Here is a 26,986-nt window from a genome sequence, read left to right as displayed (position 1 = left end):
TACCTTGCATCTGCTAGTTCACTGAACATGTAGAAATAAAACAATATCCATTCCCTGAAATTCATATCTGAAGAAACTGGCGTTGGTGCTGAGAACATCAAACTGAATTTTTAAGTTCCCAATAGTATATTTCAGTTGTAACTAACGTTTATTTATACACACAGGCTTGGGTCAGGTTTTTTTCTCAGTGTTTTTTGTTTTTCTGTTTTTTGTTTTTTTTGAAGGAGGAGAGTCTAAAACCTTATTTGACCCAGTATATATTTAGCCTCTTAGATATTCCTCACCCTTCATTTAGTTTCATTTCTATTACTTTAGAATGATGATTGTGTCTCTTACAAAGAGGAATTAGCTCTATATTTTAATTTTATAAACATTGCGAGCCTTCTATGGAGCCAGCTGCTTGCAGATACAAAGATTCGTAGACAGTTTCTACCATTAAGGCTCTCACAATGTAACAGAAGACGTCAAGGAATTCACAACTGGTAAGTTCCAGAAGTGACGAAGGTTTGAGAAGGGAGAATAATTTTACCATGAGCCTGAAGGAAAGGCTCTTAAAAGATGCCTTTAAGCTGGGTCATGAAGGCAGAAAGACACAGTAGGGTTTTGTTGAGCAAAAAAAAAGGGAAATGAAATTTCAAGCAGATACTAGATTAGATGGAAAGGCATTGAGAGGGGGACCATTTGTATCCAGAGCAGCACAGGGGCCTGGAGGGAAAAGCCTCTCCTCACTGTGATTGTGAAAAGCTGTGCCTTAGTTCCAACTTTATCTTTACCAGCTGCTTGGCCAAGGGTTTTCACTGGGCTGTAAGATTTCTTCCAAAAGGTAGACATTCTGATGTTTAAGTGGCACTTGCTGGTTTTCCCACTTTGTGCCAGGGTTTGATGGCTTGATCAGTTGGTAATTCAGACGTGGGAATTCTAGATTGTGAAAATGGTTATTATGTCTCACTAATAGAGTAACCAGTACTCATCATTTTACCTCAACATGCATAAGCTCCTCAAATTGAATTTCGGATATAATCATGGGATGGACATGGGAATGTGTTCAGGGAGCACTGTGCCGTGCCCAGTGATGGGATTTTGTTTGTTCATATCACTGTTGATTGGAAGAGGTTTCCTGCTGAATGTGGTGCATGTTATCTTTATTAAATATCTTTGTCTTATCTGGAAAGCCCCCAAAACATACTGTGATGCTTTTCCTTTAAGCAAAGTCTTCCACACAATGGCTTGCATTTAAAAAAATTGAATGTCAATAACCAAGTGATTATTTTGATTAAATAGTAATTAGATACTAGAAATTTGCAGAGTCCAATTTGCAAATTACCCCTTTGCCCATTTTATTAAATTACAGGGTAGTATTTCCTAAAGATGTGACTGACCTCACGAAGAATTTCATTATCTTAACCACTAGCCCAGCTTGCCAGTGCCTCCCCATACAAACCCCCAACCAGCCCTTTCCTGGCCTTCAGAGTAGAGTGCCCTCCCTGAAAGGGAGATGCTATTTTGGCCACAGGATAACAAGATTGCCTACCATGGCATTGATCCAAGAAGAACCTTCCATAACTGAGGCTGCCTGTAAGCATTATTGAACCCTTGAGTATTAGGTTGGTACAAAAGTAATTGTGGTTTTTGCAATTAATATTTTCATCCACTGGCCTGACATTTCTCTCTATATGGGGGATGATGGCCAGTGAACTTTGACTAAGGCACAGAAATATTTCTAAGCTCTGCTGAGGTCAAAATAGAGCTGGAATTTCAGGCAGGAAGCCAAGTGTCTTTGAGCTGTTTGGTTATCTAGATACACACTGAATGCTGTCGCCCAGTCTGCAGTGAAGTAGTGTGACCTTGTCACTGCAACCTTCATCTCCCAGATTCAAGCGATTCTCCTGCCTCAGCTTCCCGAGTAGCTGGGATTACAGGGGTGTACCACCACACTTGGCTAACTTGTGTATTTTCAAGGGAGACTAGGTTTCACCAGGCTGGCCAGGCTGGTCTCAAACTCCTGACCTCAAATGATCTGTCTGCCTCAGCCTCCCAAAGTGCTGGGATTACAGGTGTCAGCCACTGCACCCAGCCTGGCCAGAGCTTTTAATTAATTTTTTTTAATGTGTAACAAAAGGGAATTCTAGCCCACAATGAGTAGTTCAGGGAGTTCCAAATGAGAGTGAAAGAGGAGTATGACACCTGTGAGGCCCTGTGGCCAAGAGGCTCTCCAGCGTACACCACTACTGTTTGTCCAACACACAGAGCTTCCTGGAATCTTCCAAGTCCAACACCAATCCCTGTCTTTACACCATAAGACTCTCTCCACAAAAGGAAGTCTTAGATCATGTGTGAATTAGAAGAAAGCATCCCTAGAAAATGTGAAAATCAGAAGAAAGCACCCCCTTGGCAAGTGGACAGTTCTTTTTATTTTTATTTTTTATTTTTGCAAAGAAAGCGTTTCTTTCTCTTGACAGATGCATCTCCTGCTAGCATGCCTCTTGGAAAGCAGAGGGGTAGCTGGATGTCAACCCTTCAGTTCCTCAGTTGGACATCTTTGTGCAGAACCCAAATGGCTGTGACTATGTTTATTTCCCCTAAACCTTATTGGTAGTCTTTTCAGAAACCCAATTCACTTTCTAGGAATTGAGTCAGCCCTAGAGGTAACATTGACTGGTACTAGAAAGAACATAGGCTTAAAGCATTGCAGACCTGTTTTTCATTTCTTCATCTGTCATTTTGCTGGTTGTGTTAGAATTGAATGCAGTTTAAGAAAAATCACCTGGGCCTACTTGACTGTATGACTTAGCTTCTCTGAATCTATTACCTGTAAAATGGAGAGAGTAACACCTTGGTCCTCAGATTTGGACTTGAGTGCTGCATGTGATACATACCATGTGTGAAAGGGTAGTACAGATCTCAACAAACATTTGTTCCCCAAGTGCTACTTTTTCTACCACCTTCAAGCCTGGGTCTTTGGTTATTTCTAGGATAGGAAACCACCGTTCGTCATCACTAGCTCTTCAAATCCACCACAGATTCGACACGATGATGACCATAGTGTATCAACGTCTAGTGAAAGCTTTGACTATAATTTTAGACGAGAAAAAAAAACTATAATTTGAACCATAGAACGATTTCTTAATCAAACTGTATCTTCTCAAAACATATTAATACTATTAACAGTAAGAGAGCAATGAACCAAATCTCCTGGTTTTCTGGAAGAACAAAGACCCTTATCTAAAATGTCAGTTTTATGTAATCCAATTGATGGTCAATTTAAGACTAGGCTGACCAGCCAGATTATAATTAAGTCAATAGAAAAGAAAGACGTCTTCTGAATGTAAGTTCTTAGTATCCTAATCAACTTATTCCATTACTATGAATAACCAAATCCTCTATCACTGGCAGGAGAAGCAGGAGGATGGTAGGACAATGTGAACGGAGCCCTCATTGGGTATTTTAGGATAATTAGCAAAGTAAAGAGAGCCACTTAATTGTTTCAAGTGTCTAAAGCTACCTAAATGCAAAGTGATTTCTACAATGCATCTGGGTCTGTCTTCGTTTGGAGATGCAAAAACTGTATTTCCAAATTTACCTAAGAAGCAGAAAAATCCCTAGTCTTCTACTAATAGGCCACTATCTGATATCATATCAGCTGTGCATATCTCATATAAAATCATACAGTCTGAGGCCAGACATGGTGGCTCACACCTGTAATCCCAGGACTTTGGGAGGCTAAGGCAGGTGGATCACTTGAGGTCAGGAGTTTGAAAGCAGCCTGGCCAACATGGCAAAACCTCATCTCCACTAAAAATACAAAAATAAGCCAGTCATGGTGGTATGCACCTACAGTCCCGGCTGCTTAGGAGGCCGAGGCAGGAGAATAACTTGAACCTGGGAGGCAGAGGTTGCAGTGAGCCCGAGACCACACTATTGTACTTCAGCCTGGGTGACATAGTGAGACCTTGCCTCAAAAAAAAAAAAAAAAAAAAAAAAAAAGAAAGAAAAATCCAGCTTGAAATAATTACTTTCACAGTTCAAAATAGAAAATTCTTTATAACAATCCTTATTCTTTGTCAGGAGCATAAACCCATGCCTAGGTTGGAGTCTCCTTGGAAGCTCTCTGGGGGGTCCTATTCTTCAATCTAGTTGGAGATCTATGCAGTTGTTTGTCTGTATCTGATGTTTAGCAGACCCACCCCCGGAGACTGATTGACCCGAGGTACCTCATAAGCTAGATTTAAAAAAAATCTACCCAAGTGGGTCTATTGCTCAGCCAAGGTTAAGAACCACTGGATAGGAAGACACGCATATTAATATATTGACGATACAATCAACACAAAAACATAAACATACAGAAGTCTATGTGTCTATGCATAGAAAAAAGTTTGAAAGAATAAATACACATTAGCAGTTTTCTCTGGGGATGGAATTATAGGGTTTTGGTTTAGTTCTGTTTGGTTTTGGTTTGTTTTTGAGACAGGGTCCTGCTCTGTTGCCCAGGCTGGATAATATTTTATTTTCCGTATTTTACAAAGTTTCTTCTCTGAACCTCAATTACTTTTGAAACCAGAAGGACAATTCCTATTTGATCTTGACAAAAGTAAAGAATTTCAAGAAAGTCTGTTGTGTCCTCCGCCCTGTGCGTACAGTAGAGGATACAAAAGACATGAGACATGGCCTCAGGGAGTTTGCAATCTAGTCAAGCAGGCCCAACCAACATCCATGCAACCCTCTGTGTCCATATGCGATAAAGCCCTACGGCCCTGCCACCAAGCAAGTATAGACATATTGAACTTGTTTGCCTGTCTGCTTTATTTCTGTGTTGGTTTGCTAACTGCAAAAGCATAGTCATAGGAGCACCAAATCTGGCGCCCCACATTTGATAGACTTTGGTAATCACCTAAGAATTTGTGGGAAGAATGGATGCATTGAGAGGGGGGAGATCACTGTGAAGCATCAGTGGAGAAAGTGAGATGAGAGGGAGGCCTTGGGAAAAATGAGTAGGATTTGTCTCAGTGGTGGCCACTCCGTGTGAGAAGCCAGATTGGACAAAGACCTGTGGTAGAGATGGGTTTGTCAGCGTGTCTGACTACAAGAAGCCTTGTCTGGCCAAAGAAGTCTTGTCTACCAAACAAAAGGAACTGAGCAGAGTTGGGTGTGGTGGCCCTCACTGGTAGTCCAGCCAGTTGGGAGATTGAGGTAGAGGGATTACTGGCACCTAGAAATTCAAGACAAGCCCAAGGCTGGGCTGTAGTGAGTCTCTACAAAAAAGTTAATGAAAAAGCCAGGTGTGGTGGTGTATACCTGTAGTCCTAGCTACTCAGGAGGCTGACGAGGGAGGATCCCTTGAAGCCAGGAGGTTGAGGCTGTGGTAAGCTATGATGTTGCCACTGCACTCCAGCCTGGGCGACAGAGGAATCCAGCAGAGCGGTACCCAAAGAGTAGGCCTGGGCCAAGGGCGATAGAGGAAGAAGAGCTTGCAGTTATCCAGTAAGTATTTTAATATAGTAGCATTTCCTGCAAACAGGAAAATCATCCACTCTGCTCTTCCTTCATTTGCATAACACAATTTTGGGGGAAGTATGTTTTAAGAAGGAGTAGGTTTGTTTCCTTTAAATATATTGGGAGGGAAGAGGAAGCTCATTTAGCAAATAAACTGGCTGGAAAAATAGGATTTTTGTTTCATGCAAAAATATTTGGTATGAGAAGCCATGTATCTTTGCATGACACATTCTCAAACACAGAGCAAGGAAGAAACACAATTTCCCACTGAGTGTCAGGACGACCTTGACACCCAGCCCAGAAGGGGCTTGGACAGAACTCTGACATATCATGATCATCCTGAGAATGCGATGGAATGCACTTTGAGGAACGGAGGAAATGTTATTAAATGTCTGGGAATGATTTTCACCTTCCCCCATACCTCCATCTCCACATCAAGCTCCGAAGACCCCTGCAAAGCTCCTGGGGTTGCATAGACGTCATGAAAACACAAGGACTCAAAAAGCATTCATCACAGGCAGCTGAAAACTAGGCTGCTTTCAAAACTCATCAGAAACCTCACTGGGCAGCCAGTTCCGACTCCTAGAAACCCTCAGAACTACGAAAGCCACCATTTCCAGTTATCCTAAAAACACTTCCTAGTCAGTCCTGAAATAGAAAGCACCGTTGATCCATAGCCCAGTTTCCCGAAAACGAAAAGCTAGACTTTGGTTGTCTCCAAGTGTTTTAAAAGTAAATAGAATAATTTGGGGTTTTTTATTTTGTTTTTGAGACAGAGTCTCAAACCGTTGCCCAGGCTGGAGTGCAGTGCCACAATCTTGGCTCACTGCAGCCTCCGCTTCCCAGATTCAAATGATTCTCTTGCCTCAGCCTCCCACATAACTGGGATTATAGGCACTCACCACCACGCCCAACTAATTTTTGTATTTTTAGTAGAGACAAGGTTTCACCATGTTGGCTAGGCTGGTCTCCAACTCCTGACTTCAAGTGATCCTGCCCACCTCAGCCTCCCAAAGTGTTGGGATTATAGGCTTGAGCCTCTAATCTATTTACTGGCCAAAAAGTAGATAGAATAATTTTGAACCAAGAATAACAGGAACCAAAAGTTAACCAAGAAGAACCTGACCCCCACCCATCACATACACACTTGACTCCATGGACGGATGGCAGAAAACTCAAATCATCTGTCGTATGGGAATTGCCTGCTCCCTCTCCCCAGAGTGTGGAGGAAAAGAACTCTGAGACCCCAAAGATGCTGGAGACTCACAGAATGGATAAACGATTCTGGCGTCTCTGAAGAATTGACCTGGCATGTGAACTGTGCCCAAGCCCTCGACCATCCCTCATTACCTACTGTCAAATCCACATCTGGCTGTGACTTTGGAATCTGAGGTGTCACCCCAGGGAGCAGCACTGGTATTCATCAGACGCTCCTGGGTGTCAGCTCAGCTCTTCCTAAACTAAACAATGGAGTCCGTTCTTTCAGTCCCTGGGAAGCTCTGCAATTGCATGAGGTGTGGACCTGCAGGGGTTACTGTGAGAGGCTGTGCTTTAGCAGCAGTTTGGGGGTGACATTCTGGACACCCATCTAGCGCCAGATGAGCACACACTGGGAGGCACCTGAAAGCTCAAAGCTTCTCCAAAACTAGCTTCTGTTTCTACTAAACGTGGGGGCAAAACACACACACAAGATGCAGCATATGTCATGGTTATAAGCATTCACAACTTGTGACTTTAAATTCTGCCTCTGTCACTTATACGGTGACATCTGGTTGGCCGGGGGCTGACCAGTTTTAAAACTGAAAATCCCACCTCTCAAGAATCCAGTCAGTCCTGGGCAAATGGAGACTGTTGGTTACCCTGAACGCAAACTCTGCAACCCTGGGCAGGTCGATCTTTGTATTAAGTTCCTGCATTTGCAAACTGGGGATAATAATCCTGCCCATCTCATGAGGTTGTTGTGAGGATTAAATGAGTAAAGGATAGAGTATGGAGAGGCCTGACTCCTGTTAAGGAGAGAGAGAGAGAGAGAGAGAGAGAGAGTGTGTGTGTGAGTGTGTGTGTGTGTGTGTCTCAGATATATTGACAGACACAGAGGGCTTAAATCAACAAGATCCCAGAGCTACATCTTTCAGCTCTTTGGCTTTAATGTTTGTCAGCTTGGATCAATTACTTAACCTCTTTGAGCCTCATTTTCCCCATCTTTATAAGATGGGCCTAATACAACCATCAGGGGAAGTTTTAATAAGCCCTAGTGCCATGCCTTGTGTTCCAAAAATTAAACATGCTGAACAAATGATAGCTCAGGTGGTCACTGTTGTGACCACTGTATTAACGGGAGAGAAGGGGTACCCCCCACTCCGAGTGTGGGATGGCGGAATGGATAAGTGGGCCTCCTGTTTCCCACCTCAAATGCTATGCGTTTAGACCATGAATATGAATATATGTGGCTGGACTAAGGCATGCTTTCTAGAAAAGGATGAAATAAATCACCTGGAATCTCCCGCACACTCAGAAACAATCATTTTAGGTTTCTGCTTCTAAGATGCTTGCTGCCTATGCTTGGAGCTAATTGTTTTTGGAGAGGAATGGGGGCAGTGAGACAGCCAGCCTTAGGGCAGGTGGGGACCACCACAACCACCTCCCCTACCCACGGACCTACCAGGCATGCGGCGCTGACAAATGGCTCTGATGACCAGCAGGATAGAGGCCCAGCAATGTGACGCTCACCGCTCCTGCCTGTCACCCACAGTTGATGATGCCAACCCCGTCACACAGACTCGCTTGCCAGCCTGTGCCGTTCATATTCCTCATGGCTGTTATTCAGTAGCTGGCGTTTATAGATCTGTAAAGAATGTAAGATTATGAAAAACCTTCTAATCTTCTGTGCTTTTCCCTGCATCCCATGTTGCAGTCACCCCCCAAATGATCAGCCACCAGGGTGTGTGGCGTATTACAGTCCTAAGGTGCACACTTCAATTAAAGTTCTCTCTGCTTTCAGTTTAAATCCTAGCCCTTCCACTTCCCAGCTGTGTGACTTTTGGAACGTTCTTAATCTTTCTGTGCCTTAATTTCTAATTAGTAAAGTGGGGGTGTAATAGGACCCTCCTTGTAGGGCTGATGTGAGGATTGATGGGTTAATATTTAGGAAGCATGTAAAACAGTACCTGGTCTCTAGGTACCAATGGGAGGCACTGTAAGTGTTGGCTGTAATTATGTTACTATGAATGTGTGAGTTGAGATTTGAAGAATAAAAAGATGCAGCCACAGATTCTTACAGACCCGAACTCTGTTAACCAATAGGAAAAAAATCTGCAGAAAATGAGAGCCATTCATGTTAAGTGGGAGAATGTCCACTTCTTCCCTGCCTCCCTCCCACCCTGAAATTGGCACTCTGCAGAGTGGCCGGTGTGTTTCATGCCTGCTCAGCACCGGGAGATCCATGCCATAGGAACATGTCAGCATCTTTGGTAAACCAAGTCAGTGTGCTTGCTTAGGTTGGCACTGAACCGTTTGTCACCTGAGCAGACTCTACCTTGAGGACACATCGTGTCTCTCCTGGCCCCATCCTGACAAGCCAAGATGGGTTCCAGGTGCCCATGATGGTGGCCTGCATTTTCATATCATTTTCTAGCTTGTTTGGAATTTTCCCTGTTTGGTGTTCATTAACAAGTGAAATAGGGGTGGTTGGAAGGACTAGGGACATTTTCCCAGCAGTTTGGAGGCAGAAGAAAGGGCTAATGAGGGGAAGCCACATGTGGTTGGTGGTAAAGGATGTCAGAAATCCATCCGTCCTCTGGGGCAAGGTCCGTTCAGGCTCAAGCTCGTACTCAGGATCTATGCTGACTGCCAGACGGTGGGCTTGCCGAGCTGATGAGCTCTTTTACTTCTGAACTGATGTTCAGTTCACCTCTGACTACACAAAGAATGCTCGTGACTTTTCTCCATGTACAGTTTCTGGTAGCTATGTGAGTGGCCATATAATTCAAAGCCAAGCAACATGGGTTTTAACGTAGGGGGGGGGAAGTATCCAAACCAGAAAGAATGACTTTGCCTAATGTCTTTAGACCAAAGAGCTATTATTTAAGAAGATGCAGGTATGGTGAGTGACATGTAGACCGTAATGACCCAAACTGAACTCAGAAAGTTCCTTACAGGAGTTCTGTGCTCAGGACCAGGATGCCTGAGGACTGGAGGAATCCCCATGAATAGAAGTTGTGTTTTGTTAGTTGAGTGTCCTCCAAGTAGCATGATCAGGACTTAATTAGCAGAGATGGGACCTATTCAAGGGTGGGCTCAGGGAGTGCAAGTGGAACTATTTTGGAAGGTGCTGACTGATGCATTTATTTTTATCTCACATAATAAAGACTTCTAATGCTTTTCATTAAAGGAGTCATGAAATAATTAGTTATCGTGTATTTAAAATATGTATCTGCCTTCTTTCAAAAAAAAGATCAAGGTGGCCTGTAACTATTAAAACATCTGGCCTAACACAATCAAAAGTATAAACAGGCTCTAATAAAAGGAACAAGGAAACAATTAGCTGCTTTCAGAATCCCAGCAGCTCCTTTAGCACACCCGACCCCGCCCCAAGACCCTGTCCACCAGTGCTCTTTGCATGGTGCTGAGGATTTAGTGGCAAGCAAGAAAAGCAGAATGTTTACTCCCATGGAAGCTATTTATATTGGGAGAAGACCAATGATATAATTTCCAAAGAGGGTGACTGTCAGGCAGGGGTGGCAGTCCACTTTCGACTGATGGCCAGGGAGTCTCTGTAAGAAGCTGACTTTGAGCCCTCTGTTGTCAGCTTCATTCCTCATGAACCCTCTTCCTCTCCCCTGACTTGGCAATGCCCACTTGCCTCCTGCCCCCATGGGCATGGTTTAGGCTTACTGAACCCCAGCAATAGGTAGATGGACTGGTCATCAGGTGTTCTGGGTTTCATCCCCAGCACCACCACCAACGTGCTCCTCCTCTTGCATCTCACTTCAGCTCTGTTCTTTCCCCTTTCTGTGTCACATGGGACAAAGCCTGAACTGCATCTACCATTCCTGGCACCTGCCATGCACCTGCATCCTTGGAGCTTTTGAATATAGCATTCACACCTCATCTGCTAAACCAATGTCACTCATTTTTCTAGACTCAGCTCAGATTACACCGTTCTGAGAAGTCTTCTCCAATTACCCCAAGCAGAATTAGTAACCCTTTCCTCTGAGTTCTCTTGACACTTGGCTTGTACCTCCATCCCTCTCTCCCTCTCTCTGATAGTGTGGCATCGAGGTGTTTTCATGTCCCAAGTAGTTTTCTTTGCATCAACAGTGTCTAACATGCCTTGATGTTACATAATAATTATGCTAGTTACTGGTTACTGAATTGCTACTATATATTCCAGGAACTGTTGGGCATTTTGCATGATTCTTTTTTTAAAAGAAATGGATAGGATGTTCCTCTGTTGTCTGGGCTGAAGTGCAGTGGCCTTATCATGGCTCAGCTCACTGCAGGCTTGAACTTCTTGGCTCAAGCAATCCTCCTGCCTCTGCCTCCTGAGTAGCTGACACTACAAGCATGCACCACCATGCCCAGCGCTAATTTTTAAAATTGTTTTGTAGAATATGGGTCCTGCTATGGTTCTCTAACTCCTGGCCTCAAGTGATCCTTCCACCCCAGCCTTTCAAAGCTCTGGGATTATAAGCGTGAGCCCACACCCAGCCTTGTGTGTGAATCTTTAAACCTCATGGTAAATAAACACTGTGCCTATTTTATGTATGAGAAACAAGGCTCAGAGGAATTAAGGAACTAGTCCAAAATTGCAGAGCCAGTAGAACTGCCTTCTGAGGAGGGCCTCCCAAAAGGCAGACCTAGAATTCACATCCAGATGCTTAAAAAGTGAAAGCCCGTGCTTTTTCCACTGTGCTGTGCCATCTTTCTTAGGAGACCTTCCCATGACTGTTCATTGAAAAATGTATTTCAATATTATGATTAAAAACCCACTTTAGCAGCATAACCCATCAAAGGAAGGTTATGGTCATTATCCATTAGTTTTATGATGTGCAGAATGCTTCTTAAACTCAGCAAGTAGAATCACCAAAATTACCAAGGAAATACGTGAAAAAAAGATCAATTTCTTAAGTCAGTCTTTCCTTCTCTTTGTTTTGTTTTGTTTTGTTTGGTCTTAAATTGAAGTGCAGGAAAATGGAAAGGGAAATCATGAGCTTGCTAGAAGAAAAAAGAGACTAGCATTGATATCACAATGGACCACAAGTAATTATGCATTATCAGGGCTGTGTGAGTGAATCCCACAATTCCCAATGCGGTAATTTCAATCAGCAGAACACCAGAAGGGTGACGGTTGCTCAGATCAATTCAAGAAATGTTTACTATATAGTTCTGTGGCCACAGCTTGCCCACAGCTAACCAGTTAGCCAAGGCAGAGCTGATGTGTCTTGACCAGTGGCCATAAATGAGCCAACACTTCCCAGGCACCAATGTGAGGAAGCCATCTCGGTCCTGGAGAGAGAGAGAGCCTACGTTTTCAAAGTTTGGTTCTATTGGTGTGATTGTGGAACTAGACTTTTTTTTCTTCTCAAGGAGTTAATTCCCATCTCTATGTGAAATAGCCTTGAATCATGGTTTCTGGTATAGTAAATATTGCTGCATTTGGATTTAGATTGATTAAGTGTGCTATTTGGATGGGGTATTTAGGCTTTAAAATATTGCCCCTCAATTAAATAATTTTTAAAATTAAAATGTTTAGCTTAATTGGTCAGCTAAATGTTCTCTTGTGGTCAGTATCCCGGAACTCATTAAACATGGGTAGTTCTATGTCTTGTTCATGGTTCAGAGCCCTTAACTTGAAGATGGTGTGATGCAGTCTTTACACTGAGACCATGTAGTCCAAGTGGGGGGTACTTCTTCTGGGCAGAAACACAGATGACTTGATTAGTGTAGATAGCCAATTTAGATATTTCACCCCGATACGGTTTCACTGTGTCTTCACCCAAATCTCATCTTGAATTGTAGCTCCCGTAATTCCCACGTGTCATGGGAGGGACCCAGTGGGAGATAACTGAATTAAGGGGGTGGTTCCCCCATGCTGTTCTCATGGTAGTGAATAAGTCTCATGAGCTCTGCTGGTTTTATAAAGGGGAGTTCCCCGCACAAGCCCTCTTGCTTGCTGCTGTGTGAAAGTGACTGCTCCTCCTTGCCTTCCACCATGATTGTGAGGCCTCCCCAGCCAGGTGGAACAGTGAGTCCATTAAACCTCTTTTTCTTTATGGATTACCCAATCTTGGGTATGACTTCACCAGCAGTATAAAGATGAACTAATACAACCCTATGGTTTAAGAACATGCTCTTTCATCAGCAAAAGTCGTTTCTTCATTTAAAAGCCATATATTGAGCACCTTCTATATGCCAGTCATTGTCTCTGGCACTAGAGATAAAACAATTAACAAAGCAAAACCTGAATTCCTGCCTTTTGGAGCTTGCATTCCATTGAGAGAAAAGAAGCAGGGATAGGATGTGCCAGAAAAGAAGCCACTGTTTATATTAGGTGGTAAGAGAAGACGGATTTTATAAGAGGCCTGAAGGAGATGCAGGAGCAAACTGGGTGGGAATCTGGGGACGGTATATCTGAGCATCTGAGGCAGCAGCAAAGTGCAGAGGCCCTGAAGATGTAGGAACATGGTGGGCAAGTTTGAGGACTAGCAGGGGGGCTGTATGAGCAAGGGATGGAGCAGAAGTCAGAAGTCACAACAGACAAAATATAGGGTCATGCAGACCATTGTAAGGACCTTATGCTTTAGTAAAAATGGAGAGCCATTATGAAAAGATCACTGTGGCTGCTCTGTTGAGAACAGATGGGCAGGCAACACCAGTGTGGAAGCGGGACCCTGCTTTCTTGGGAAACTGTTGGGGTAACCCAGGCACTGATGGTGTCTTGGACCAGTGTGGTGGCAGTGGCAGTGATGAAAAGTAGTTGGATTCTGAATATTTCATGCTGGATTGTATTTGGGGTATCCAGAGAAAGAAATCAAGGATGGGTCTGAGGTTTTTGGCCTGAATGACAGACAAGGTGCTATTTAATAACACAGGAAGATGCGGAAGAGCTGGTTTGGCAGGGAGGATGAAAGTGCTAAGTTTGAGCTGCCCATTAGACATCTGAGTGATGACATGGACTGGGCAGTTTGATATGAGTCTAGGGATCAGGGGAAGCCAGGTAAGGGGAGAAAGCATGGAACACACACAGCCTGGCTTCAGAGCCTAGCTCCACTGTGAACTCAAAGAAGGCATTTCTCCCTTCTAGTGTCCATATCTTCATCTGTGAAGTGAGGTGGTATTACTCATAGGACAAGTGGGAAGCTTAAATGAAACCACATCCCATAAATCATAATACATTAAAAAAGGTCAACAGATATGAGCTATCTTCTGCCAGACTGCCTGCTGGGCTGCCCGATTTATAGGCAGGAGACCATGATTGATCATATGGATCAGGGAAGGCCTGGAATGTCAGTACTGTATATAGAGTTGGGACTCGATCCTGAAGTGATGAGAACATTGCCTTGGGCAGTTTTTGAGTTAAAAAAAAATTGTTGATATGGTTAAGATGCAGTGGGGTAGAGGCTGGAGGGCTAGACCAAGGGCAGAGGGATAGGACAGGGTTCATCGCAAAGCCATGGAGATGTGGCATCCGGAGGACCAGTGCCAGGGTTTGGCCATGGAGATGGAGCTGGGGGCTGAGCACACATTACCGAGGTCCATACTCAACCTCTAGGTTCATCCGAGTGCTCAGGGAGAGCCCAGTATAGTCTCCCAGTGACCATCTCTTTTCTGGCGGCACAGTCTCCCAGCCTGGCCCCAGGAACCCCACCTGGAGCAAAGTTTCAGAATCACTCATCCCATTCAGTGGAGCAGAAAACACCTAAAATCCAGCTGTTGGCAAGGAGACTCACTTCCCTACAGAGATCCCTAATCTTGATTCTCTCTGCCTGAGAGAAAGAATACATTCATTAGGGCTGAGTGTCTCCCTTTCTCATTAAATAATAGCTATGGGCCAGCTATTAGTGCTCTCATGAGTGAAAGAAATACAGTTGAAAAATTAGTCTCATTTTTGGACTTGGATCAGAAATGGGGCCAGGGCAAATAATTACAGGAAAGTCCCCTTTAGGGGTCATCTCCCCTCCGCATGCATGCACATACACAGACATACATACACGCAGACGCGCACACACAAACAGTGGGGAGGGAGGAAGATTGGAGGAACAGGAGGGTAATGTTGCTTTCTGGAGGACTGAATAAAGAAAAATGGGTCCCATCTACTTGTATTGGCAGTTTTTTTATTACCAGAGATTGGAATGTGCCATCTCTGGAGCTAGAGCTGGCTTGCAGATGCGTTTTGTTTGGACCACACAGTGTTTTTAAGATTTTCGAATGTGTTGCTACCATTTAACAAATTGAGAGGTTTTACACTGAAAGCTAGATTTTTGCTTCCAAGGTATTCCAGCGACACTGGGCCAGCCTTTTTAACAGGGAAGGGTGGGGCAGCCACTGTGTTTTTAAGTCGAGCAGCACTGCTCACCATGGCACCCAATGACCTTCCTTCCCTTGTTTCCCCACCTGATGAGCATATGAGTTTGCAAGCTCTTGTTTGAAGTCAGATCACACTGGGCAATTAATGAACCCAAAGTGAGAGTTGACTCAATGTTTGCTAATGCAGAAGTGAACTGAGAGAAAAAATTTACAGAAAGTTGGAGAGATCAAAGGGAGGTTGTATAACTGAACGATGATGATGAGTATTGAGGCTCACTTTGTGAACAACTCTTATTCTAAGTGGATAAATTCAACATCAGAAAGGAACTCTTCACGGGAACCCAGCTCATACTGCCCCATTAGGTGACCTCTGCAGAGGATACCCCATCAGAACCTCTGTGCATTACGTCTGGGGTCCCTCCTCTGTCTCGTCTCCAACTCTCATTAGCAGTGAACTCAGGCTTAGAAGTTTTGTGGGAAGCAGATTCATTTTCTCATCTTATCCTCACTCCAACCCTAAAAGAGACAAAAATTCTGGCATTGAGTATTAGTGTTCTTCTACTAAGACAGATTTACCTCCACTCACTTTGATAAAAGAGCTCAGGATCTCCCAAGAAAACTGATTTTTCAGAGTTGCTCATTTGAATGGACAGCACATCCAAAGTTTGTGGTTTGGTTGAAAAGTGGTTTTTGTGTTCCTTATATTCATCCTTCAAGTTCATGGCCATCGCCCATCACCACCTGAGAGTACTTTGTGCTCAGAGTAACTGAAAGGAATCATAAATCCTGCTTGCTTTGAACACGACCCAGGATTCACCGTATGTTCCTGTCCTGGCCAATGCTAATCAGCTCGTCCCCCTCGTCTTCCCTCTTTCATGCTTGTAAATCAGGCTGCCCCAGTATTAGTCACCACAAAACAATAATTAGTAAGTCCAAGCTGCTACCTTCATAGATCACTCTGTCCCAGGCTCAGGCTAAGCCAAGAGGCTGGAGAAAGCTAACATTACACAAGTATGAGGTGTATCAGCAGAACCTTTATTACACAAAGCATATGAGTCTGAATATGTAAAACAAGACTTTGCTCCCTCCCCAGCTCTTGTAAGAACAGCTGTGATATGAGACCAAAGGAAAAGCTACTTACCTACCTTATGAAGTTTTCCTTTCCTGGACTCAAAAACTTATCTTTAGAACCCCAAGAATTTGAAAGTGTAATGGTTTCTTTATGGCATAATCTTGGGATTCAGATATTTTTAAAATACCATAACCCTCTTCACTGATGGGGCAGCAGAGGAAGGTGCCACTTTCTTTTATTAAGGTATGTTGTATTCCCCCAATAAAACCATAGTTTGTGCCTTTGCCAGCCATTTGTCCACCTGGAAAATAACCTTCCTACTCTGGCAGGGCACATGGTCAAGGGCATTGCTGCCTCCTCAAAAACAGTTTCCGGACCAGCTAGGAAATTCCTTTCCATGCACTGCTAACCAAATGCTGCCAGTCTGCCTGGAAGTGTTTCATTCATGTGTTCGTGACTTTGGAGCTGCTAAAGTGCAAGTTGGTTTTTATTTTTTCCATCACACAGTGTTTCACCAATCTGAGTTTCCCAGATCAACCCCTTTGCTATTTTAAGCAAAACAATTCCAAGCCAACGCAGCTAATCAGTACAGTAAAACCTCACGAATTCAGGCAAGGAGTTTGAACTCCTCCAGTTGAGGACAAGCACTAGCAGTGTAAGTTGGAGGCCTGTTTTTTCATCTAGAAGATGAGGACACAGGGTTGTATAACCAGACTCCTTTTCTGCTAATATTAAAATCACATTTCATCTAATCTAAGATGCCATTGATTATAAGAGACAGCATGTTTTATATACCAGCAAAGAAGAGGACATTTTAAAATGTCCTATCAGTTAAATAATCACCAAACACCAGAGATATCCCCATGAAGCATAGATTGGTCACACCAGACTCTTGTGGCTTTGAAATCCATTCAGATGAATTTGGCGGCAGCTCCTGCCCTCGGTTGTGTTGCTTGGCATGAAATAGGCAATCCTTTTTGAGTGTTCTCAATAACAAAATGTAACACCGCTTTGCATCCCCTTAGGGGTATCTTTCTAAGCAAATAAAACATTTGCTTGTCCCTTTGCAAGAAAATAAGAATTGTGATTCTGCTTCTAACAATGAATATGCGCTTCATCGATATCCAATTGCTCTGTTTTTGAGGCTTTCTATACTTTTTCATTCTATTACTGAATCATGATGTAATCTTTTCTAAAACATTCAAATGACGGTTAAACTCACTGTTGTAATGCCAAACATGGAGATGACTCAGTGGAAGTGACAAGAGGTATATATATAACTGGGTTTGCCATGCTGCGACGATGGTATCTGCATCATGGCTGCTGCCTGGCAACAGAAACCACACAACCCCATCAATCACACATGCATCCTGATCTCAGACATGTTAAAGGCTGAAAAGAGCATCTTCGGATGGATGAAATAGTCTAAGATGGACTTAGACTAAGATGCTCATTTCGTGCTTTAACATGTCTAAGAAATAGCTACAATCTCATCAGATGTGATTGTAGTCGTGTAGTCATGATGACGTTAATGAATTTGCATTCTAGTACATTTGGCAAAAAGCACTACGTTCCTGATAAGACTTAATGTTGGTCAAACCTCACAGCAATCCAGAAAGTATATGCAAATTGGGAAATTTAGCCAGGTAAATAAAATTTCCCCACATCACCCAGCTACGTAACTATCAGAGCAAGGATTTGGATCTAGACAATAGGACCTTCCATCCTGCCATTTCTGTGATTTTATGGGCAGTACAAGTCATGTGAGCATATCACTGTAGACTGACCTTTGATTTCATCTATTTTCAAAAATATGAAGCATCCCTCAAGTAGAATCTCAAAGGGTTATTTAAAATAGCTCAATCATACAGGGTTTTGCCTAATGAATTGATAAGAATTTATAATTAACACATCCATCATATGCAAATGGACACTTCTTAAAGAGGCTCATGATATGATTTTTGCCTTCAGAACTATGGGAACTGAAGGGACTACCTGTAGCTACCCCCAGCACAGTGCAGTGAGATAGTTAAATCACCACTTCCTGACCAAAACCTAGCCTATGCGCTGAAATGACTTGCCCAGTGGCGGTGTTCATGTTCAAGGCAAAATATGGACTTAGATCAGCTCAACCCTTGGTCTCCTGAGCCTCAAGAATTGTTCTTTTTCAACTTCTCCCTATTGCACCAATAACTTGCCTTTCTCACAAAGTTTGTTTTTTGTGGGGTTTTTTGGATTTTTTTTTTTTATAACATGGACAGTGAATGGGTAGAGACAAATATGTTTTTGCTAAAAACCACAAAAGCTGTTTTACTCTCTTAGTGCTAGACAACATACCAATGAATGACACTTTTCAGGTCACGCGAGCCCCCAGCACCAGAGAGACCCTCCCAGACCAGCCCAGAGAAAGAGAATGGAAGCCACCAAGCTGCCGCCAGAGGAGAGCAGTGCTGAACTAACTCCTGTGGCTTTGTGGCAAGGGCGATTGTGTTTCCGTGGACAGTTAAATATGGAATCTGGGAGGAGCTTCATATTTATGTAGTGCTGTGGGAACGAATCCAAAAGAAAGGAGTGAGAGTGTGACTAAGGGCTTTCAGGGTCAAAATAAACACCGGCAAGCAGGAATTACCAAACAGTTGAACATCGCCAACCTCAAGTGCTGGTCATGTAGACACCATGGTGACTTGCATACATTTGCATTCCAGCAGCTAATGTAGAGATTGCTTTAAGAGAATACAGTGAGCATCTTTAAAAAAAAATCTCAAATTGTGAATTCACTTGGTTAGCAAATGTGTGTTGAGTACCAACCTGTGAAAAGGGAAGAGAGGATACAGGGGCAGGCAAATCAGATTCCAAGTCCAACAAGCCTATTTTACACTCATCGATTGTATTTGAAGAGGTCTGACTGAGCCGTGGCAGCAGAGCGAAAGCTCCACCTCACCTCCCCACTGGTTTTGTTACAGCTGTAAAGGTGCCTCCCACTACGGCCTGACCAAAGACAGGAAGAGGCGCTCACAAGATGGCTGTCCAGACGGCTGTGCGAGCCTCACAGCCACAGCTCCCTTCCCGGAGGTTTCTCCAGCTTCTACCATCCCCTTAATGACAGACGAGCCTGGCCTAGACAACCCTGCCTACGTGTCCACGGCAGAGGACAGTCAGCCAGCAATCAGCCCAGTGGACTCTGGCCGGAGCAACCGAACTAGGGGTGAGTCAAGTGGGTGGTTGTCCAGGAATGGGCTCCTTGGCTTGGGATTGCCCTCTGTGGAATACTTACTGTGGAAAGTTCTAGAAACGTTTTTTTAAGGGGAAATCATTCTGGTAGTTTTGGCAGGACGTCAATGTCCAATTCTCCAAAGTGAAATGAACCACAAGTACCTCTGATCGTTAAAACTGTGTGTAATCTGACTTGGTGAAAGGGGCTGAAACGAGACCTAATGATTCATCGCTCCTGCAGTGTCAGTAATTTCTCAGCCATACTGCTCAAGAAAAGTGCTATTGTATTCAGTTCAGCCCAGAAACAAAAAAGAAAAGCGGGATTTTAAACAAGTCCTACATATTTCACTGTAGAAAACTTAGAAAACACAGGTAAGCAAATTCTACAATCCTACACCTAGAGGTAGTCACTGTTAATGTTTTATTGTATATATCTTATCAGATATGTATATAAATGATGATTTCTATTAAGTCATAACTACTGTTCCTCTCTTTTCCTCAGCACGGCCTTTTGAAAGATCCTCTATTAGAAGCAGATCTTTTAAAAAAATAAATCGAGCTTTGAGTGTTCTTCGAAGGACAAAGAGCGGGAGTACAGTTGCCAACCACGCTGACCAGGGCAGGGAAAATTCTGAAAACACCACTGCCCCTGAAGGTAAATGAACTCCCTACAAGGCTGGAAGGCTATGGGCTGGGCTTCCAGGGTGACTTTAGGGATGATGCAATCTGATCACTACCCACCTTCTGTCACCCCCCTCTTCCCAAGTGTATACAATATTTTTTAATTTGATTAGCCCGCTTCTCACATGAGCAGCTTAAGACAGAAATTATCATCATCTTTTCACATAGATGGAAGAAAAAAGTATGGAAACCCTTACCTTCAGGTGCTAGTGTTATGCATATGAAGAAGAATAATTATAGCTAATGAGTGAAAAGCATTTAAAACAATGACTGGCATGTGATAAATGCAATATATATTTGCTCTTCTTACTCTTTCAACTACATGTGAGGTGTGGTGCTGAGTGTTTTATATGCATTTCCTCATTTAAGCTTCGCAACAACCCTATGGAGCTAGCTACTGTTCTTTTCTGTCTTTTTGTTTTTTGTTTTTTTTGAGACAGAGTTTTGCTTTTGTCACCCAGGCTGGAGTATAATGGCTCGATTTCTGCTCACTGCAACCTCTGCCTCCTGGGTTCAAGCGATTTTCCTCCCTCAGCCTCCCAAATAGGTGGAATTACAGACACCCGCCACCACGCCCAGCTATTCTTTGTATTTTTTTTTCTTTTTTTTTCATGACTACTTTTGTGCCATCTTTGTATTTTTTAGTAGAGATGGTTTTGCCATGTTGGCCAGGCTGGTCTCAAACTCCTGACCTCAGGTGATCCACCCACCTCGGCCTCTCAAAGTGCTGGGATTACAAGCATAAGCCACTGTGCCCAATGCTACTATTTTACGCTGTTTTACAGATGAGGAAACTTGAGGCACAGAGAGGTTACTTAGTTTGTTCCAAATTATCTTGCTAAACTTTAAATCTAGGTAACATGGCTGTAGAATTCATGCAAAGGAAGCTACTGAGTCTTAGATCCCATATGTTTTTCCCAATATAAATGGAGCTGAGGAAATACAATCCCGCTGTCCTGTCTTTTCATTTTATGTTAGAACTTTACAGCAGTAGTAATAGCTTTAAAAAAAAAAAAAATGAGCTCTTTCTGTATGCACATAGTGTTTTAAGCCATTTAGATGTGACAATAATGTTAAGGGGATAGGACTATCATTCCCATTTTACGGATGAGAAAACGGATACCCAGAGGGGTTAGGTAACCAGCCCAGGAACCCAGGTAGAAAATGGCAGAACCAGCATTTTAACTCAGGTCCTCTGGTTCCAGAGACTATTTTAGCCCCTGGGTTATACTGCCCTCTACTTTTGGGAGTTGGGAGGCAGAGCCCAAACCACTGTATGTATTATGCCTTCAAAATTCATGAGCAGCCTTATAAGACCTTTTCTTGTACACTGATTCATGATCGCCTCTCACCCTGTACATACACGCTGCTGCCACTCTAACAGCTCAGCTTGTTACAGGCCTGTAAATGCTGTATGTCCTTCTCTCACCTCCCTTCTATTGTGCAGCCTGCACTGCCACTCTCCTTTCAGCTGACGTTCACATTCCTGCTTCCAGGCTTAGTGCAGCCTTTGCCTCCTCCTAGAAACCACACTGAATCCCTCAGACCCCTTCTTATGTGTTTTTAAAGTACCTGTATCAGCTATGATCACATTTCATGTAACTATACTTCAAAGTGCAGGGATTCCTTTTCTGAGTCTTTGTTCTTAAGGCGTAGCACAGTGTCTGGCATGTAAGTGTCCACTAAATGTCTGTGCAATGGCTAAATGAAAGGATGATAACTTAGTTTCCACCAGTCTCTTCCTCTTATTAAAGACTCCTCAATTCCATGTAAAGACTCCATGTAAAGTTCTCTACTACTTGGGCTGGGAGTGGTGGCTTACTCCTATAATCCCAGCACTTTGGGAGGCTGAGGCGGGAGTATCAGCTGAGGTCAGGTGTTCGAGACTAGCCTGGCCAACATGGTGAAACCCCGTCTCTACTAAAAATACAAAAATTAGCCAGAGCATGGTGGCAGGCACCTGTAATCCCATGTACTCGGGAGGCTGAGGCAGGAGAATCACTTGAACCTGGGAGGCAGAGGCTGTAGTCAGCTGAGATTGTGCCACTGCACTCTAGCCTGGGTGACAGAGGGAGAGTCCATCTCAAAAGGAAAAAAAAGTTATCTTGAATAAGATTTATTTTCGTATTTATTACAGAAACCTTTATAAAAGAGATTATTATATTGAAGGCACTGGCCTATATGCTGTCATTTTATATAAAGAATATAAAATGTAGTTTCTGGCGTCAAGGGATTTATTCAAGACTGAAAGAAAGTAAAAGCATACCTCGTTTTTATTTTTACAAATTGAAAGTTTGTGGTAACTGTGTATTGAATGAGTTTATTGGCATCATTTTTCCAAGAGCGTGTGCTCACTTCATGCCTCTATGTCACATTTTGGTCATTCTTGCAGCATCTCAAACTTTGTTCATTATTTTTATATCTGTTATAGTGATATGTGATCAGTGAGCTTTGGCGTTACTATTGTAATTGTTTTAGCGTGCCACGAACCACCTTCTTATAGATCAGTGAGCATTGTGTGTTCTGATTGCTTCACTGGCCATTTTCCCATCTTTCTCTTCTCGGGCCTCCCTGAGACACAACAGTATTGAAATTAAGCCAATTAGTAACCCTAAAATAGCCTCTGAGTATTCACGTGAAAGGAAGAGCCACATGTCTCTCACTATAATCAAGGCTAGAAATGAACCTTAGTAAGGAAGGCATGTCGAAAGCTAAAATAAGCTAGGCCTCTTGTGTCAAACAGCCAAGTTATTAATGCAAAGGAAAAGTTCTTGAAGGAAATTAAAAGTGCTACTTCCAGTGAACACATTACTCACAAAGCGAACAGCCTTCTTGCTGATAGGGAGAAAGTTTGAATGAACTGGATAGAAGAACAAACCAGCCACAGCATTCCCTTAAGCCAAAGCCTCATCCAGAGGAAGGCCCTAACTCCCTTGAATTCTGTGAAGGGGGAGAGTGGTGAGGAAGCTGCAGGAGAAAAGTTGGAAGCTAGCAGAGGTTGGTTCATGAGGTTTAAGGAAAGAAGCCATCCCATAATATAAAAGTGCAAGGCGAAGCAGCAAATGCTGATTGCAGAAACTGCAGCAAGTTATCCAGAATATCTTGTTAAGATCATTGAAGGTGGCACCACTAAACAGGTTTTTTTTTTTTAGAAAAGATTTTTTTTTTTTTTTTTTTTTGTTGAGACAGAGCCTCACTCACTCTGTTGCCCAGGTTGGAGTGCACTGGTGCTATCTCAGCTCACTGTAACCTCTGCCTCCTGGGTTCAAGTGATTCTCCTGCCTCAGCTTGCCAGGAAGCTGGGATTACAGGCACGCACCATTACGCCCGGCTAATTTTTTTGTATCTTTAGTAGAGACGGGGTTTCGCCATGTTGGTCAGGCTGGTCTTGGGACTCCTGACCTCAGGTGATCCACCCACCTCGGCCTCCCCAAATGCTAAGATTACAGGTGTGAGTCACCACGCCTGGCCAACAGATTTTCAGTGTAGATGATGCAGCCTTATATTTGGAGAGGATGTCACCTGGGACTTGCTTAACTAGAGAGAAATCAATGCCTGGCTTCAAAGCTTCCAAGGACAGGCTGGCTCCCTTGTTCGGTGCTAATGCAGCTGGTGACTTTAAAGTGGAGTCCAGTGCACATTTATCATTTCAAAAATCCTAGGGCCCTTAAGAGTTATGCTAAATCTACTCTGCCTGTGCTCTATCCATGGAACAACAAAGCCTGGATGGCAGAACATCTGTTTACAGCATGGTTTACTGAATATTTTAAGCCCACTGTTGAAGGCTACTGCTCAGAAAGAAAGATTCCTTTCGAAATATTACTACTCATTGATAATGCACCCTAGTTACCCAAGTACTTCAATGCAGACGTACAAGAGTAATGTTGTTTTCGTGTCTGCTAACACAATACCCATTCTTCAGACCATAGATCAAAGAGTAATTTCTACTTTTAAGTCTCATTATTTAAGAAATAGATTTTGAAAGGCGATAGCCGCCATGGATAGGTTCCTCTGATGGATCTGAGCAAGAAAAATTGAAAACCTGCTGGAAAGAATTCACCCTTCTAGATGCCACTGATAATATTTGTGATCCATGGGAGGAGGTTAAAAATATCAACCATAACAGGAGTTTGGAGGAAGTTGATTCTAATTCTCATAGATGACTTTGAGGGGTTCAGAACTTCAGTGGAGAAAAGTAACTATATATGTGGTGGAAAAATCAAGAGAACTAGAATTAGAAGTGGGGCTTAAAGATATTACCAAATTGTTGCAATCTCATAATAAAATTTGAACAAATGTAGAATTGCCTCTTATGGATGAGCAAAGAAAGTGTTTTCTTGAGATGGAAACTACTCCTGCTGAAGATTCCATGAACATTGTTGAAACAACAAAGGATTGAGAACATTACGTAAACATAGTTGATAAAACAGCAGCAAGGTTAGGAGAGGATTGACTACAATTTTGAAAGAAGTTTTACTGAAGGGTAAATGTTATCATTAGCACTGCATTCTACAGAGAATCTGCATAAAAATTTTTCATGAGTTTGTCAGTTGATGTGGCAAACTTCCTTTTTTTCTTATTTTTAAAAATTGCCACTCCCAACCGTCAGCAACCACCACTGTGATCAGTCAGCAGCCATCAACATCAGGGCAAGACCCTCTACCAGCAAAAAGACTATGACTAGCTGAAGCCTCAGATGATCACTAAACAGCATGTTTTAGAAATAAAGTATTTTTAAATCAAGGTATCTACATTTTTAAAAACCTGCTGTTGTACACTTACTGGACTACAGTACAGTCTAAACATAACTCTTATTAGCACAGAGAAACCTAAAAATTGATGTGACTCACTTTCTTACAGCAGTCTGGAACCAAACCCACAATATCTCTGAGGTACTCCTGTACTATGAAGAATGAAGTGTACATTAATGACCACAGCGGCCATAGGGGACAGTGTAATCCATGTTTAAGAAGTGGCTTATGACTTGGATGGATGTTGGGATGCTGACTGTGTGTTGGAAAATGCATTCAAGTAGCTTAGCTCAATGCCAGCGTATGATAAACTCTCAGTTAATAATTATTATATTCTTTAGTCCTTGAGTGAGGACATAATATAGAACACATCATTTTCTTTCCAGACCAAGAAGATGATGTGAAGGTCAGATCACAGTGTGTCCTAATTATTATGTAGGAGTCTGTACTTGATTTGGGGGCAGTGAGCACACCTGGGAGCTCTCGTGTAGAGTTATTGTGTAGAGGATTGGAGCCATGTTTCCAGAAGACAAAGATAGCAGCCATGTTCCATGTGTAGTGGGCTGGAATGGGAGAGACTGGATTTCCTCAGACACACCATGAAACGTAACTCCAGAATGGAGTGAGGTGTTAAGACTTAGCTAGGCTCATATCAACGTCTTCACAGAAATTATGAGGCAACAAAGCTTTCAAAAATGGCCAGGGGGGCCTCATTGCTCCAGCAACCTACAGTTATCCATCTTTTTAATGTTGGTAAAGGGACTGGGCCACTGTTTATCAACTGTGTGACCCTGGCTGAGTTGCTTAACTGCCCCCTAAGCTTCAGTGTTTCTTCATCTAAAGAAACAGAGCTGACTCTGGGCATGGTGGCTTGCATCTGTAATCCTAGCACTTGGAGGCCAAGGTGAGAGGATCCCTTGAGCCCAGGAGTTTGAGACCAGCCTGGGCAACATAGTGAGACTGCCTCTACAAAAAAAAATGAAATCAGTGGGACATGGTGGAACATACCTGTACTCCCAGCTTCTTGGGCTGAGGTGGGAAGATCGCCTGAGGCTATGAGGGCAAGGCTGTACTGAGCCAAGATCGTACCGCTACTCACCAGCCTAGGTGACAGAGTGAGACCCTGTCTCTCAAAAAGACAAAAAAACATATTATTACAATCTATATCATAGGATTATTATGAAGGCTAAACAAAAAATGCATTCAAATACCTTAGCTCAATGTCAGCCTGTAATAAACTCTCAGCTAATAAGATGATTATATCATTTAGTCCCTGAGTAAGGACATAATATTGAGAAACTTCTTTTCTTTCCAGAAAGAAAACAACATAACTTTGCAGTTTAAAAATTTTTATCTCTTTAAGGTCACTAGGATCTCATTGGCTGTTGCTCTAACATCCTTTACAAGTGTGAATGGATATGTATTTTCAAGCTGTCAAATCAAACATTCCCTAGAGGTTTAGGTTTGTTAGTGTGGTATTGTATATCTGTTGGAAAAGAAGGTAACAAGGGAGGGGGAATGAGGGAGGGAAAATTGGCTTTTGTGATTATTTCCAAATCTTTCCTTGCTCAGAATGAATTTTTTTTCCATTCCGTTGTTGTACCAGACATGTTCTAGCAAGTGCTTGCAGCGTAGCCTACTTAATATGACCAAAGTAGTTTAAACATTCATTGAAGTCAATCAGCCAAGTACTGTGAGTACCAGGAACTTACTGATGAAGCCAGCGACCCCTGCATTATGCAGTCACTTCAGTTCCATCGGTATAGAGATGAAAGACACACATTTGCAACATCTCGAGTCTCCTCTGGCCACTGAGCTATTTTGTTAACCCTGCTCTCAAATACTTAGAAATAACTTTAATACTTTATTGTTCTTAGAGAGTTGAGTACTCACTAATTCTTTAGGGAAAATGGACTAAGGTAACGGGTTTTGAAAATGCTCACAAGGAGCAGATGATCCAGAAGCAGGCCTGCCGTATGAGATCTTTCCAGATGCCATAACGAAAGGAGACTCTTACAGCAAGGCAGCTGTCAGCACCTACAGAAGACAGAAGCATCTCAGCCCTTCACATTCAAACTTTAGCCTCTAGCCACTAGGAGGAGCCACTTTTTCCACCAAGCTGGGCGTGGCTTGTTCCCATCACTTGTTGGTGTCCCCTCTGAACACTTCTATTCAAACTGAAGTGAAGAAAAACAGTGCCAGCCAGTTCTGCTGGCTCATAGGTCCATAGAGAGAATCCCTTGTGGGCTCT

General features: G+C 42.9%; 1 protein-coding gene across 2 annotated transcripts in view; it reads left to right on the top strand.

Moving 5' to 3' along the window:
• Window positions 1-26,986, top strand: part of LNX1 (ligand of numb-protein X 1) — a 185,317-nt gene that overhangs the window by 116,248 nt on the left and 42,083 nt on the right. For both annotated transcript variants that reach the window (XM_032274174.1, XM_032274175.1), the window contains 2 exons: window positions 19,054-19,295; window positions 19,806-19,958. In XM_032274174.1, coding sequence (XP_032130065.1) covers window positions 19,054-19,295; window positions 19,806-19,958 — 395 coding nt within the window. The remainder of the gene's footprint in view (window positions 1-19,053; window positions 19,296-19,805; window positions 19,959-26,986) is intronic.

Source organism: Sapajus apella, unplaced genomic scaffold (assembly GCF_009761245.1).
Source record: "Sapajus apella isolate SASKATOON/1434 unplaced genomic scaffold, GSC_monkey_1.0 scaffold5, whole genome shotgun sequence".
Taxonomy (NCBI): domain Eukaryota; kingdom Metazoa; phylum Chordata; class Mammalia; order Primates; family Cebidae; genus Sapajus; species Sapajus apella.
The sequence above is the reverse complement of the archived record's forward strand: the minus strand, read 5'-3'. Positions and strand labels throughout refer to the sequence as shown.